The sequence below is a fragment of the Carassius gibelio genome, chromosome A1 (genome assembly GCF_023724105.1).
Source record: "Carassius gibelio isolate Cgi1373 ecotype wild population from Czech Republic chromosome A1, carGib1.2-hapl.c, whole genome shotgun sequence".
Lineage (NCBI taxonomy): Eukaryota > Metazoa > Chordata > Actinopteri > Cypriniformes > Cyprinidae > Carassius > Carassius gibelio.
In genome coordinates, this window is record NC_068371.1 from 10,779,061 (window position 1) to 10,794,486 (window position 15,426).

At 35.9% G+C, this 15,426-nt stretch overlaps 2 protein-coding genes across 3 annotated transcripts in view; one reads left to right on the forward strand and one right to left on the reverse strand.

Annotated features, from left to right (window-relative positions):
* Positions 1–15,426, forward strand: part of LOC127992420 (uncharacterized) — a 431,446-nt gene that overhangs the window by 157,515 nt on the left and 258,505 nt on the right. The window lies entirely within an intron of this gene.
* On the reverse strand, positions 477–7,778 carry LOC127991549 (uncharacterized). Of its 2 annotated transcripts, XM_052591587.1 has the most exons (9): positions 6,372–7,778; positions 5,742–5,905; positions 5,517–5,653; positions 5,235–5,328; positions 4,733–5,077; positions 4,421–4,598; positions 3,771–3,898; positions 3,509–3,559; positions 477–3,305 (listed from the first exon to the last, which is right to left on the reverse strand). In XM_052591587.1, exons 1-9 carry the CDS (start codon positions 6,481–6,483, stop codon positions 2,991–2,993), a joined length of 1,524 nt encoding a protein of 507 aa, XP_052447547.1. In that variant the 5' UTR covers positions 6,484–7,778; the 3' UTR covers positions 477–2,990. The 2 variants fall into 2 exon arrangements, with proteins under 2 accessions (XP_052447547.1, XP_052447557.1); XM_052591597.1 differs by lacking the exon at positions 3,509–3,559 and having other exon boundaries at positions 6,372–7,774.

Below are 15,426 nucleotides of genomic sequence, written 5' to 3' on the forward strand. Positions count from 1 at the left end.
TTATTTAACTTCTTGACAGATTTCATTGAGTTTGGAGGTGCTTTCTCCATATTCCAGCTCAAAATCCATGGAGTAGCTGAGAAGAGCGAGGCAGCCTCCTGCACAGCAAAAATCTGAGTGTTCAATGTACTCTATAGGAGTACACTGAACACTGGTTTCAGTGTATATATAGGTCCAAGAGTTCGGTGTTCATTGAACACTGTAAAAAGTGTAAAATAAATACTCTCAAAATAGTTACATTTGAACACCTGGAGAGTTAAAATGTACTCTTATAAATAGCACTTTTTGACACCGTTTCAGTGCTTTTGAACACCTGCAGTGTAAACCTAGAACCTTTGCAGTGCTCATTATTTAACACTTGGAGAGTACAAATGTACTCTAAAGCTGGTACTTTTTTATTTACAATGTTTCAATAGTTTCCAACACCTGCAGTGTAAACCTAGAACCATCAGTGAATTAAAAATACTCCAAGTCAGTGCTTTTTATGTCTGTTTTATTTAACAGTTCATGGATGTTCAAAAACCACAAACTTATACAAACACATGTACAGGAACCACATATTGATAATCTCTATCAAAACCATAAGTAGTTTGCAGATCAAACGGCTTAAAGAAGTGCAATTTATCAACTTTAAGCATGGAAACATTCTGATCATTTCCCTGTGTCACATGAAAGGAATGAAAATGCTCTGCAAAACAAAGTGTCTGAAAGTCCTCTGTTACAAGAAAATATTCTCGATTAAATGCAATGATGTCTTTTATCTGACTAAATACAGGCAAATCGTCCTCTTTGTCCGTGCAAACTAAAAGGCCTGGACGATACTCAGTTCCAAAACAAGTGATCCAAGAAGTCAGATCAACTTGACAGTCTAAGTCAACCTGCAGTTCTTCTGCAATCATCTCACCATGTGGCAAGTCAATGAGCTGAACAGTTTTTACTGGCCCACAGTCAATACTTTTAAATGGCATTGATTCCCAATGGTATGCTATAGCCATCTGATGTTTTTGGGCCAATGACTTTGTTACATTTTTGAAATTTTTGATTGTGTTCTTGAAAAACCTATGTTTGGCTTCAAATCTCATTGACCAAACATGTAGAATTGGACCTATTTTTCGAATGACTCTGGGGTAATGAATCATGAAGTGATGTTTAGGGATCATTCTACGATGTGGGTAAAGCTCTTTGAAAAGTTGGTGATGGTCAACAATGAGATGCTTAAGACATACTGTCATTCCATCAGTAACAACTGGAGAAAATATAATGTTCATAATTTGCAACAGAAGCAACAAGAGTCTATAGTGGGCATTTCCTTCTCGTAAAACATCTCCAAAGATCAAGGGCATATTCCGGATTAAGCAAAAAGTTTGAATGGCATTGAGACCAATTCCATTTCCAGTCTGCTCCAAGTTTATTCTGGTTGGACGATTTTTTCGTTCAACAAAGCCATAATTGTATGAGTATATTCGGTTACAAACATCTGTCTTGGATATGATTTTGTTGTCTGAGAGGTAAGCAAACAGCAACTTCAGCTCAAATTGCCCCACTCCTTCCAATATGTCATGCATAATGTCTACAGCATAATTTTCAGAAACATGAAAGTACTGTAGATCATTGAATAAACATTGTCGCTTAACTCCAAATGTGGATGGCAGTGTAGGATCTACCATGAGGTCATTGCAATGCTGATCATGCAGTTCTTTATTACGCAATGTTATTCTTGGATCATCATCCCTGAAAACCGTTTGTGAGGTCTGTTTGTCTACTAGACAAAAACGACAAAAATTGTTTGCACTGAATGATTCAACATACCCGAGTAATGTGTGCAATCCCAAATTGTCTCCAGTTACTTGTGCAATTGTTCCGTAAACTGGTTCATCAGAGAAAGGAACTTCAATTCCTGTACACTCAAGGACTTTCAGATCACGTACGAGGGGCTGTAAGATTAAATCAAATCCATACTTCTTCACATCATCAGTATGAAAAAGGGCTAAAAGATGAATATTCATAAGAGCGGAGTTTATCTTTGGAGATAGGTTTCGTAAAACAAAGTATATACTTCCAACCTTATGGATACCATGCTTGGATCCGAGAGGATTTGCCATTTCAAAATCATCGTAGAATATCTGTATTTGGAGAGAGTTTGGTTTTTCAGAGAAGAGGGGGTGATCTCTAAAATAGTTACCATCACAGAAGTCTTTGTAAAACCCAGTTTTCTCACAAGGCTGCACAAAATGATCACAGATCTCTTGGTTGGTGAATATGAACTTCAAAGTTTGCAATAGAGGAATATAAACAAATTTGTCTGTTATGGGAACTTGATCATATGTGCCAGTAGTTCGATTCCTTCTAGTGTCATACCTCACTCCTAGGGCTACCTCAACAGGTTCTACAATACCCCATTTCTCACTGAAATGTTTTTTCCTTTTTGCCTCAGTGTTCAGTTTGCTAAATGGATTTTCAAGGTTGTCAAAATAATCGTCAAACTTTGTTCTGATCTCCTCATCGTTAGAGAGTAATTTTACAACATCATCTTTAACGTTTGAATGCAATTCCTCTACAAGTTCCTCCATATTTTCAACAACAGTCGTTATGACATTAGTAGCCACACCACAGCCTTGGAGATTTGCAATAAGGGATGCACACATTTCTTGGGTATGTCGCCTGGTCTCATTACAGCTTTGAGAATTCTCTGGTTGCTCTGGAATTAAATTAACTACGGGTTCATCAGATACGTCAACTATGACGGGTTCGTTCTCAACTATGACGGGTTCGTTCTCAAATTGATCTAGACTTTTAGCGCTATGTTTGTTATGGAGATGTTTTCTAAACCCTGAAAAAGTCCAAAATCTCAGGTGGCATCCAGTCTGGTCACACATCAACTGAAACTTCTTACCAGGATAAAAGGCATGGAAAACTTTGAGATGACGGATCAACATTTGAACGGTAACAAAACTAGACTTGCAAACAAAGCATCTGAACATCATAACTCTTTAGTTGAGGAGCTTAGCTCTTAGGTCCTTGACTCTGGGAGTTTCGTGAGAATGACCTACATCAATGTTGTAGATGGTGGTCTGCACAAATGTGTACATGCCATTTAAGGCCTGGTCATAGGAGATGCCGAAAACATAATGTGCTTTGAAAAGTTCATCAAAGGCTGACAGGGAAGACTTGCCCTTGCAGGGAAGGAGATCACCATCCAATGCAATGTAGAACTCGTGGATGTGCTTTCTTGTCGTCCCAACTGCCAGGATGTAGGGCTGCCTCCGCTGGTTTGGACCAGAGTGCTCCTGAAGGCTGCGACATGACTGTAAGATAACAATAAACTGAAATGAATCTACACTGAACATCACATTTTGATGGATAAGTCACACTCTGATAGAAACCTTTGATGGCACAGTTAGCTTTCCCATACAGGATATATTCAGCATGTGATAAGGCAACCAAGGTTTTTGTACCACGGTCACACAAAGAGAGGGAATTAAACAGAGAGGTCATTAATGTTGGTTACCTTAGCACATGTCCCTGCAAACTCCAATACGTTGGCAAGACAAACAGACAACTGAAAATAAGAATGAACGAGCACAAGACTGCAGTGAAAAGAGGTGAACCCCACTCTCTAGTCGCTATGCACTTCAAGGAGGCAAAACATAAATTATCAGACTTAAAATTCTGTGGAGGTGGCATTGAAAAGAAACAGATCAATAATCTGGGGGGTTACACAATTGCCTTTTGACAATGGCTATTGCCATTGGAGATCAGGACACACTGACCTTATGAAATTTGACTACATGGTCCACAGCTTCCCGGGTACTGATCTTTACAGCTCCCTTCTTTCCACTTGGAGGTGGTGGCAGTAGGTAGACCAGCAGTAGCAGTGAGGCCATGTCACTATCCCAACCTGAGAAGGCAGAAGCACCTGCTTAAAGCATGATATACACCTGACCAAAACCTTTGATACTACATCAATATTAAAACTCAAAACTCTTTTCAATAACAATACTAGTTCTGCAACTAACATTTTTTTTGATAATCGATTAACCTGTCAATTATTAATCAATTGGTTGGATTTAAAGGTCAATTTATAATAAATTGTATAATAATATAAAACATTATCATGTTTTGTATTGTGCAATTTTCCCACAACAGCTAACTCTGTGATCTCTGCTCTGTTTTTCAGATGCGTTTTATGCATAGAAATGCGTTTTACACCATTGTGAAGTGACATCACTGACTGGAATTTTCCACAGTGATGTCACAGACCCAACTAATCGATAATGAAATTCTTTCTTGATTATTTTCATTATCGATTAGTTGTTGCAGCCCTAAAAAATATATTATTTGTCTACACAATTATTTGTCATGGTAAATAAATTAAGTCAACATTTGAAAGATACACACCAGATTCATGTAAATTATTTACCTGGGACCTCGTCATCCTCATCAGTGTTCTCCTCTGCAGACTGGATGAGATGGTCAAGCAGGGGTGTCTTGCTGATGTCCTTGGCTTGCTCTATTACTTTGGCCTTCAGGAAATCCCATTTCTCAAGGAGTTTTGATGAAGTCTCAGCTCCAAACAACAGGTCAAAGTCTTGCGCCACCTAAAGGGGAGGAAGCAAGCATATGTGTATTTGATGATGGTGGTATAGTGGTAGGTGACCGTTTTCATCTTTGAACAGCTGTTCTTGACACTGCAAAAACATAATAAATGTGCTTACAAAAAAAAACAACTTACCAGGCCTTTTGTGTCAAGAAACCTTGGGAACACAGTAAGCACTGTACTGCATTGCTCAGGATCATGGATCAACTTTTGCCTGTGCTGGAAGGTTTCTCTCATTTTCATGAAGATCTGTTCGTTGTCTGTGCTGTGTTTCAGTAGAGATATGGCCTCTCGACACTGGTCTCCCTCCAACTGCTGCACTTTAGTCACTTCTCTCTCTAAGTTTGGTCCGCTGCTGCCTGTAGTGTGAGAGCTCCTTCTCCTACCCCCATTGGTACCGCCATTGCTGAGTTCTCGCTGTGTGTTTTTAATCTTCCAGGCAATGTAGCCCTCATTGCTGTCTATGTCAAAAAAGTGTTCCTAAAGACAGTATCAACAAAGATGGAAATGTATAAAAAAATAGTTTCAGCATGAATCAATAGAGATCTTTAGAAAATAAGTGTTAGACTTCTAAAATGCACCAGAACATTATTCATTTGTTTATTAAGATTAATCTTACTTTTAAATATGTACTCACATAGCCTTTTTTGGAGTAGGGATCTTTTAGAGAGGGGAACAGTGTTACTATCCCCAATGCATACTGTGCTCTTTTATCCATAGGGGGAGCACGTCTGTGGAATAAATGTTGTGTATTAAAACCAACACACCGGAAAACCTATGATCTGCGCAAGGCCACAGCTCATTGGCCACGGTTGTCATTTAATGATAATCACCTATTTGATTACAACTACCAAATCTGCAATTGAATTCTATGAATATACACTTTACCAAATCATGCACCATAAAGCATTTTACTTACCCATACTTTTCAAACATTTCAGCAACAACAATGCTGACGAGATCACGGCGTGCTCGGTCCTTCATCTCTCCTGTCATTGTATATTTTGCAAGGATTTTCTCACCTCCAGGCTTTTGTTCCAGAATTCTTTTGACAAGCTTGACAACAGGTAAAAATGTTATGGTAACAGTAACAGGTAAATGTAATGTTTACAACATAAAGAGAAATTTTCTGAAAAAACATCACCTCTTTGGCTTGTGAAGAACTGTCATCAGTATGTAGACTTTTTGGGGACATCACAAAGGTGTCATCAATGCGCTGTCTTTTTGGGGACATCAGAGAAGCATCACTGTCTGATGAGGGTGATGATAGTGACAAGGTGTTTGTGCACGAGGACTGGATGGGAGAGTCTGAAAAGGGCAAAAAGATCATAATTAAAAAAAAAATATTTCAGTCAATGTTTCCACAGGTTTAAGTGAGGAGAGGTTAAAAAAAGGCATGGTGAGACTGCTTCCAGGAAACTTTTTTCTTTGCCATCTATAAATTACATGAGTTTTGGTAGTTAATGTGGCCAGACTTTAAGCAGTTTAGGCCATGATACATTAACTACTAGATGGCAAGACTGACTGTTTTTTGAGAAGTACTCGGGTCAACAGTCTTACCGGCTAATCCATTTTATCTCAAATGTAGTTTTTCAAATCCTTATATGAACACTGACAGATAAGAGATAAGGTTGGAAATATGCAAAGTGGTCCTTTAACAGAGAAAGCACAAATCGGACATTGGTGAGAAGCTACTGTTTTGGTTTTGTGATAGCAAATAAATTACAATGTTAACACATTGGTATTGTTACACTGTAATTGTACAAACATTTACCAGAAACTGAAAGAACATTAACAATGGTCCACAGGATGTCTGCTTTTTCCTCCAAGATGTCGCTGAAGACCTCTTCATCAACCTCTGTTCCACTGTCATCCAGCACATACATGTTTGTCTCAGGGGGTATGCTGAACTTCTCTTTAGCTTTGAATACAGAAAAAACATAAGTTGTTGTGTTAGGGTTAGAAAGTGGGAGAACAATAATGTTTTTAGCACTATTTTTATCTTAATGGGCAAAGCTACGGTAGACTAGCATGGTGCTAAGAATAAAATTTCATATAAATGTACATCTAAACCAGTGGTTGCTTAAGACTTTCACATTGTCCTTTATTTTGATGGATATGGTCGTAAAAATTGCACCTTAATATATTTCTCTATTTTAATTTTCATATTTTAATTATAAGACATTTAATAGCTTTCGTTTTAATTCACATTTTCATTTTTAATCATTCATGAACTTACAGGATATAGGAGCATATAGGCTAGATTGTGCATTTTTTTAATATATGAAGAGTCACTTTTCATAGTCAGGGTTTGTACAGATTTTGAAGAGTTTAATTTAAGCACTTTTCAAGCATTTTTAAGGTCCCTAAATCCATTTTTCAAGCAGCAACAAAATTAAAGAATATAAATAGTATAAACAGCACCCCTTTAGAAAACTACAAGCTAAAATATTAGAATCTTCAATATAATACAACTTATATTAAATCACTCTTTGGATACTTTTTAAAAATGTGGTTATGTGTCCAAATTCAGGGTCTGCATCCTCCTTAGGATCCTTCCTACCCGGTTGAAGGAGGATGGGTCCTCCGACGACCGCAAAAACCGGAAGTCGGTGTTTGTGAATTTGGACAGCCTACCCTTCTTTCAGTTCCCTCCCTTAACCGTTGCTCATATCCTGTCGCCTAGCAACCGTGACAGCGCCAAGCAAGAAGCGGGTGAAGAGCTCATCGTTCTCTCCCCGGAGCTTTATAAACACTTCTGTCTGCTCTTTCGTCCTTAGAAGCGTTAAAACAGCTTCAATCACTAACAAATAAACTGTGTGTAAGGGGATATTCACACAGGCAGTAAGGAAGAAGCTAGTTTACGAAAGTAAACGTTTTTTTTTTACATATACACGTACACATGTAAAAAAAAAAATGCTTAATGCTAAAACAAAATGCTTAACTAGAAAACCACTGAAAATATATCTTTTTGAAAAGCCAGTTTTTAAAAAACATCGAAAATAATACTCCTCCCCCACTCCGCTACCGCTCGCTTCGTCCTGCAGAAAAGAATTATGGGATAGGTAGGACGCGAAAGGATCCATCACACCCATCCTTCGAATTCGGGGAAAAGGAGGACGCATTTGTCGGCCGCATTTGAAGGATCCTACGAATTTGGACAGCCTTCGTCGCGGCGCTGTGACGTAACATCCTTCAAATGCGTCCTCCGAAGGATGTAGACCCTGAATTTGGACACAGCTATTGATAGAACCAGGTTGGCTACATCATCCTCTGCAGGGCAACTCCTCTGCAGCGCTCACTCTAATGGAGCGAGATAAACAGAGTTATACATTGAGTATAAATTGTAGTGAGAATAAAAATAAGATAAGAAAAACGTTAGAAAATTATTTAAACATTTATTTATATCACTTTAAAAAAATATATAAGATATAAAAAGACAGACAGACAGACAGACAGATAGACCGATAGATCGATAGATCGATAGATAGATAGATAGATATACTGTATATATTTTACATATATTGTTCAGGATCTCAAAAGTGTGTCCAGGACACATTCAAACAAACATGAAAAAAAAAAAAAATGCACAAGAGAAATTTTTTCAGACCATTAAGATTTTTATGACAATTACTTTTACTTCATTACTATTATTGTTATTATTTCTGAGAGCTTTGTGTTTAATTGAAACAAAGGCATAGACTATAATAAATTAATTAAGTAACATTGACGTGTTTTGTGCAAAAGCTTCTTCTTAAAACCGTGATAACAGAGTAAATAACAGGGTAAAGTAAACAGAAATCGACTCTTAAAACAGATCTACGATTAGTAAAATTTACTGCTGGAAAAAATTTAGACAGATAGCATCTGCCTCTCCTCAAGAATATGCAATGAGCAGCAGGGGGCGCTATCAGACAGCAGACCATGTTCATACTGGCGCTATGGCAGTGCACCAATTAATAAATTGTCATGCATTAGGATATATACACAGTCTGACATTACAAATTATCATCACTTTTTATTGTTATTAACGATAACCAACCACATATTTTTGTTTTCAACTCCAACCCTCCTTATATATGACGACACAATACTGTATAGGCCTATCAACCTGAGAAAACATTGTGTTTTTGTTATTTTATTATAACGTAACATTAGGCTATTACACATAATTTGTTGCAATAGAATTCTTTTGACATTTCTTCTCTGATTTCATACAGGATAACTATATCCTTCTAAAGAGACTTAAAAAAAATAAAAAAAAATAAAAATAAAAAACCCTCACCAAATCGTGAGGGTCACAAACAATCTATTCAGTGCAACAACATTTTTACTAGATTAAATTTCATGCATGCTGATTAGCTGAATAATAATATCAGCCCCGCCTACTTATTAGGCCTCTGATGCCTTGTGTTTGGCTGTTGAATCACCTGAGCTCTTCACATGACAGCTGCCTTGTCAATAAGTCAGAAAGCTGGTCATCAGGCAGCCAATTCCCTAAGCCACATGGTTTAAGGGTTTTAATTATTTATTGGCCACACGTTTGGTCTATACACGAATCAATCAGACCAGCCTGTGTTTGGATGGGTTTATAGGTGTAAGGGCAGAGAGGCCTGGACCCGTAGACCTTTGCACCTCTCAGCCCTGTAGATCAGTCACTGCTGATCACATCAGTCTTTGCGTCCACTGCTTCACCTGTCAACGATAAACACACACAGAGCATACACAAAAAGAAGATGCACTTTATTCTTTTTGGCATGAAACAGCATGGTAAATGAGTTCTAATTTAGCAAATCAGTCCATTCAAATGGTTCGTTTCAGCGAATCAAAGGGATTCATTTGACTGTCGCTCAAGGTTCTAAAAGCACGAGTCACACAGAAGTATGTTAGCTTATTTGCGCCACAGAATAGAAATCGTGACACATATGAATGATTTTTTAGAAGCTAAAGATCTGCTATTGTTAATCAATTGAAATCCATTAAGGCAATTTCTGTCTCATTTTCATTTTTGTCAAAATTAAATATGGAAATGTTTATATTAATATGTGTTTATTTCAACCACACACACACACAAAAAAAAAAAAAAAAAAAAAAAAAATATATATATATATATATATATATATATATATATATATATATATATATATATATATATATATATATATATAACATGTTAGATTTATGTGCACCTTCCATGTTCTGTTTTGTAGAAAACTGAACATTTATTCAAACTCAATTTAACCTAAAAAAAAAATATTACATAGACTGTCATTTTTGTATTGTTTTATTTAGAACATCACTCATCAGTTACAGTTATTATTCAGTTATAATTATTTTAAAAATTCACTATAATGTGCACAAGTACATTGCCTACAGTATTGACATTTATTCTTATGGTAATGTGACATTTAACAAACTTTATAATCAAGGAGACAACAGAGTTACCTTCAGATGTCTGCGCCATGAAGTCGGATATGTATTATTCATGTATACTGTAGGTTTAAACATCATTTCATCACAGCTTTTACGAACTTGCCCATTAAGGTTATCTGCAAGATAAAACATAAAATAATGCGGTGCTTAGCTGTAAAGCTTTTGCATTAAATGTGTAGGCTGTGTTTCATTCCAGTTTTTGTCTACACTGTAAGCGAGTGGTGTGACGTTACAAACACACTCACACACTTTATTATATACTTTTATTAAACCCTTTTACTCAAAAACGTAGGCTCACAAGTCTTCAAATAACAAAGCATTATTCTGCACTGTAAGTTTGAGAAATGCGTGAGTCACCAGATCTTGTGTAAAGATGCCAGATTCTTTCACACTGAAATCCAAAAGAAGTTTGTCAACAATTTTCACCAGACAAAACAATTTCACTAATAAACTTTTCTTGTAAAGAGAAAAGGAAATCATGAAACTTGTTGAGAAGTGTGCTATTACTTATCTAAAAAATCTGAATTATGATTTTCAACTGGCAGACATTCAAATAGGTAAAATACTAAACTATAGATGTATATCATCCACTGTGAATGCAATAGCAAGCACCAACCAAAACACCATACCAACTTCACAGCAACCACTTTTATAAAAGTCATCTTACAATGATCTAGTAAACATCCAGAACCACATAACAACATGTTAAAAACACTCAGGGGTGCGATTCCCAAAATCATTGTTAGCCAACATTCTAGTATTATAGTAGCATAAAGATACCTTGGAAGATCGTCAAAAGAAGATGGACATTTTTGGTTACACATTTTTCAAAACATCTTCTTTTATGTTCAGCAGAAGAAAGAAACGCATGCAGGTTTGGAACAATGCGTAGGTATAAGTAAATGATGACAGAATTTTAGTTTTTGGCTGAACTATCCCTTTAAAAAGACCATGCACTTGAGCAAAATAAGCAAGCTAACATGTAGTACAATCTACATACATCTTTTAGTTTGTTAAGCGAATTTGTTTATTTGGTTATATTCTGAACCTCATCCTTAATAGAGAGAAGTGCATTGTTATTAAAAATCTAAATGCACTGTAAAGTATGAGAACAGCTCACAATTAGATGATAACCTTGTTTTTTTTTTTTTTTTTTTTTTTTTTTAGTGTCCATCTACAAAATCCATTAGATGTTTACTAGAGAGAGATTGGCATTCTATGATGTGTTTGTGTTGGGCAGTTTAACATTGTAATAACCGACTATAATTACAGGTGCTAGATTATTAAACAAATTACTCATCATCTCTTTAAAAGCAATTGATTAAAGCAAAATGTGATTAAAATTTGTTTGGGTTAAAAATATAAATCCCGAATCAGCCATTTGCAGGTAAATGAGGATAACGATTAGAGTGCAGATGTGGTTGCTTTGATTAATGTGGGTTTGTCAATGCCCGTCTCTCTGCTGTCATCTAAACAATTATGCTCTGACTTAAGCAATGCTGCAAATTCCTCCTGATTCTCATTTGCCGTCACCTCTAAGCCCAGTGTCTGACCGACCCCTAAATCTGACCTTGTTAGTGTGATTTACTCCAGAGACGTACGTGTGCGCGTGTTTTGTGTGCATCTTTGGCTAAAGAATATAGTAGTGTGCTGCAACATTTAAGCCCTCGTTTAATTACTGCCCAACACCCCATAATGACAATTAGATGAGATTCATTGGCAAAGGCATATATCAAAGTCATTGAGGAATGGGGGAAAGAGAGATATTTGTGCATCTTTCCTTGATTGGGAAGCCTGAATGTCTTTTCAATCATTTTGAGACTTTGATTGACAGAACCCAAACAAATTTAGGACACTTTTAAACTGATGACCACTACTAAGGACAATGACATTAAAGAGCAATTATATGCAAAGCTGGTTTAAAAAAAAAAACACATTATTTAGATTTAACAACTGGCAATCTGGAAGAAAGTCACAATATGACAATGGTGCCTGTACCATTACAATACAAGTGGTAATGTAGAAGTCCACGTGATTAATAAAAATGAATCAACAGTAAATTCAGTATATGGCATGGAAAATAATGAATACACACAAACACAACACATTATCAGGACAGTACAATGACAACAATCATGCAATATTAAATCAACATAGAATGTAACATACAACACCCTAATGTGCATAACTAGTAACACACACACACACACACACACACACACACACACACATATGTTAATTATTTGTATATATTGCTCATGAATTAATTTATTCATTTTTAAAAGTAAAGTAAAAGTGAAAGTATATGCACTTCTAAATACAAAATATTTTCAAATTCTATGGCATATCCTACTTTTCACAAAATAGTAAGCATGTACCAACTGCATTATGGATACATTTTCAAGTCTCTTTACTATTTGCAAGCATTGTGTCAAAAATCCTTTTGCTAATGTTGATCAATTTAGTTTCTTGCATTTAATCCGTAAGAGTCAGCCTTGTGTGAAATAAGATAAATTGATCTTGCATTGATTTGAACTCATTCTTTTTAGTTCATTCTGGTCATGATTGGAGGGGGCGGGTCTTTCCCTTCAGCAGAAGCAGGTGGCTAATAAATCAGTCCTAATGTTTAATGCATCCACAACCACGGTGATGGTAAAGAGGTTAAACATATATTTTTCAAAAGCACTGACCTGTGCCTGTGCTCCTTTGTCATCGCTTCCTTAATGAAAACCTTTGATCACTGCTGTAGTCATGCTGCAAAGGGAAAAGCAAATGGATTTGTTGAGCAAGAGTTACATTTTGGGTTAGTGAAACCTAGAATAACACTCACCACCTTGAATACATACCACCTCCGGGCTCTGCATTAAGAACGACTGTAGATGTAGTCACAATGGCCTTGACATGCTTCTTGAAGTGACGTGGTCAAATTCCTTTTTAAATTCCTGCTTTTGGAATTTAATTAAAATAGCATTACAAATTGTATTGATTTTTTTTATACTCTTCCAACATGCGTCACTCCTATTGTATCACCGCCTCAATCAATATTTAATGATATTTAATGAGCTCCTAACCAGAGAATTGTCTCCCTTCAAAATTTGCCATGAATTATGCTCAGGTTTCCCAACCCAGAAGAATTTTGCTTTTATAGTATGAGCTTTGTTTCAGATGTTTTTCCTAAAATTACAAGAACATTGGAGTTCATACTGAGATTTCAGACTTTTGTTTGGAAAATGCAAGCGTTGTTCGAGACATTACTGAAACTCTTGAAGATTAATCTTGTGTCAGGAGAAATATTCAGAAGTAGAAGAGAAATATTTGAGAAGCATAGGTTACTGTCCCTGTTTGCTGTCCATTTAGGGGGAATAAAAGATAATAAATAAATGTATTTCTGACAAGAAAATACCATAGTCTGCAATTAAAGCTGAACATCTGATCTTGTACAACTTGATAGGAAATGTTTGAGTTTATATTGAGATTTGGCTTTTAATTGCAGATTTTGGCATCTTCTCATCATAAAGAAATTGTGCAAGATACTGCAACACTGAAAAAAAAAAAAATTGATTTGTTGGTTTAACTAAAAAATGACAAAAGCGTTTTGTTAACTAATTATCATAACAGAGATCATAAATAAACCATAATTTGAACATATATGTTTATAAAAACATTCACAAATTAACACTGCACTATAGCAGATAACACAACAGCCCCACGAATATGTCAGCCATCTTAGTGAGCTTCTCCACAACGTTTGGAATTGTCCTTTTTATACAAATTACACACAAAACGAATGAGCACCTCCCTCAGAGTTTGTTTGGAGCGTGGATATTTGATATTGCTGACAGAACCTGGGTTCAGATGAAGTTCTGAAGGTACAAATTCTTCTTTCAGTTTTCTGAAGTAGTAATTGATTTGAAGAAAATGCTGTGTGAATAAACTAGTGCTGTCAAACGATTACTCGCATCCAAAATAAAAGTTTTTATTTACATAATATATGTGTACTATGTGTGTGTGTGTGTGTGTGTGTGTGTGTGTATATATATATATATATATATATATATATATATATATATATATATATATATATATATATCGTACAGACCAAAAGTTTGGACACACCTTCTCATTCAAAGAGTTTTCTTTATTTTCATGTTTATGAAAATTGTAGAGTCACACTGAAGGCATCAAGGGCTATTTGACCAAGAAGGAGAGTGATGGGGTGCTGTGCCAGATGACCTGGCCTCCAAAGTCACTGGACCCAATCAAGATGGTTTAGGGGTGAGCTGGACCACAGACAGAAGGCAAAAGGTCCAACAAGTGCTAAGCATCTCTCGAGGAACTCCTTCAAGACTGTTGGAAGACCATTTCAGATGACTAATTCATAGTTTTGATGCCTTCAGTGTGAATCTACAATTTTCATAGTCATGAAAATAAAGAAAACTCTTTGAATGAGAAGGTGTGTCCAAACTTTTGGTCTGTACTATATTATATATATATATATATATATATATATATATATATATATATATATATATATATATATATATATATAAACCTTTTAAAATGTTATGTATTTTAAAAGCATTGTCTGAATTATTATTTTTATTATTATTGTCATTACAGTTTTTTTCGATTGCTAAACGAGAGTGGGCACAAATGGAGTCACATGTGCAAAACTCTAACTACAGTCTGCACAGCAGCAGTTCATGTGGACCAAAAGTCTCAAAATCCTTGAACACAGTTTTCAAAACTTTACACACTTATCCCATGACTTTAACCACAATCTGCACAACACTGTGGATTTACAGCACTTTGTTCAAATGCTAACACACTGCTGTCAAAACTGTGAACCACAGATTCAAAACAGAATAGATTTCAGCCTTATGCCTTTCAAAAACTGCTGATTGCAATTTCAGGATTAGCCCCTCAATTGTTTGTTCGAATTACAGAATGTACTTTTAGTTTCTACCTTTTTTCCTCATTACTGTAATTCTGTAAATTACTAAAGACTATTGACGCAAACTGCTAATTTTCATTTACCTTAAAGAGTTTTTATGTTCTAAAAATGTAAATAAATCCTGTGAAAGAATGTCACGCTTTTCTTTGAAGAAAATATTACTTTGTATGAAATCACTGAAATTGTTCAAACTGTAAAGATGAAAGTGAGTATTTTCTGTGTTGGTGTTTGATGCTAGCGTTTTTCCTCTGAGTGTGTTCTGAGTGACAGTGTGTGTTATCTCAGTGAGGGTTATCTGTAGTCTTTGGCTGCACTGAGCCTGTTTTGAGCCATGTGTTAAGAGTTGTGTTGCTTGGAATGAGTTTTGCAGGTGATTTGAACTGTTTAGCTCAGGTGACTGTTGGTAGTGCAGACTGTAGTTAGAGTTTTGCACATGTAGCGT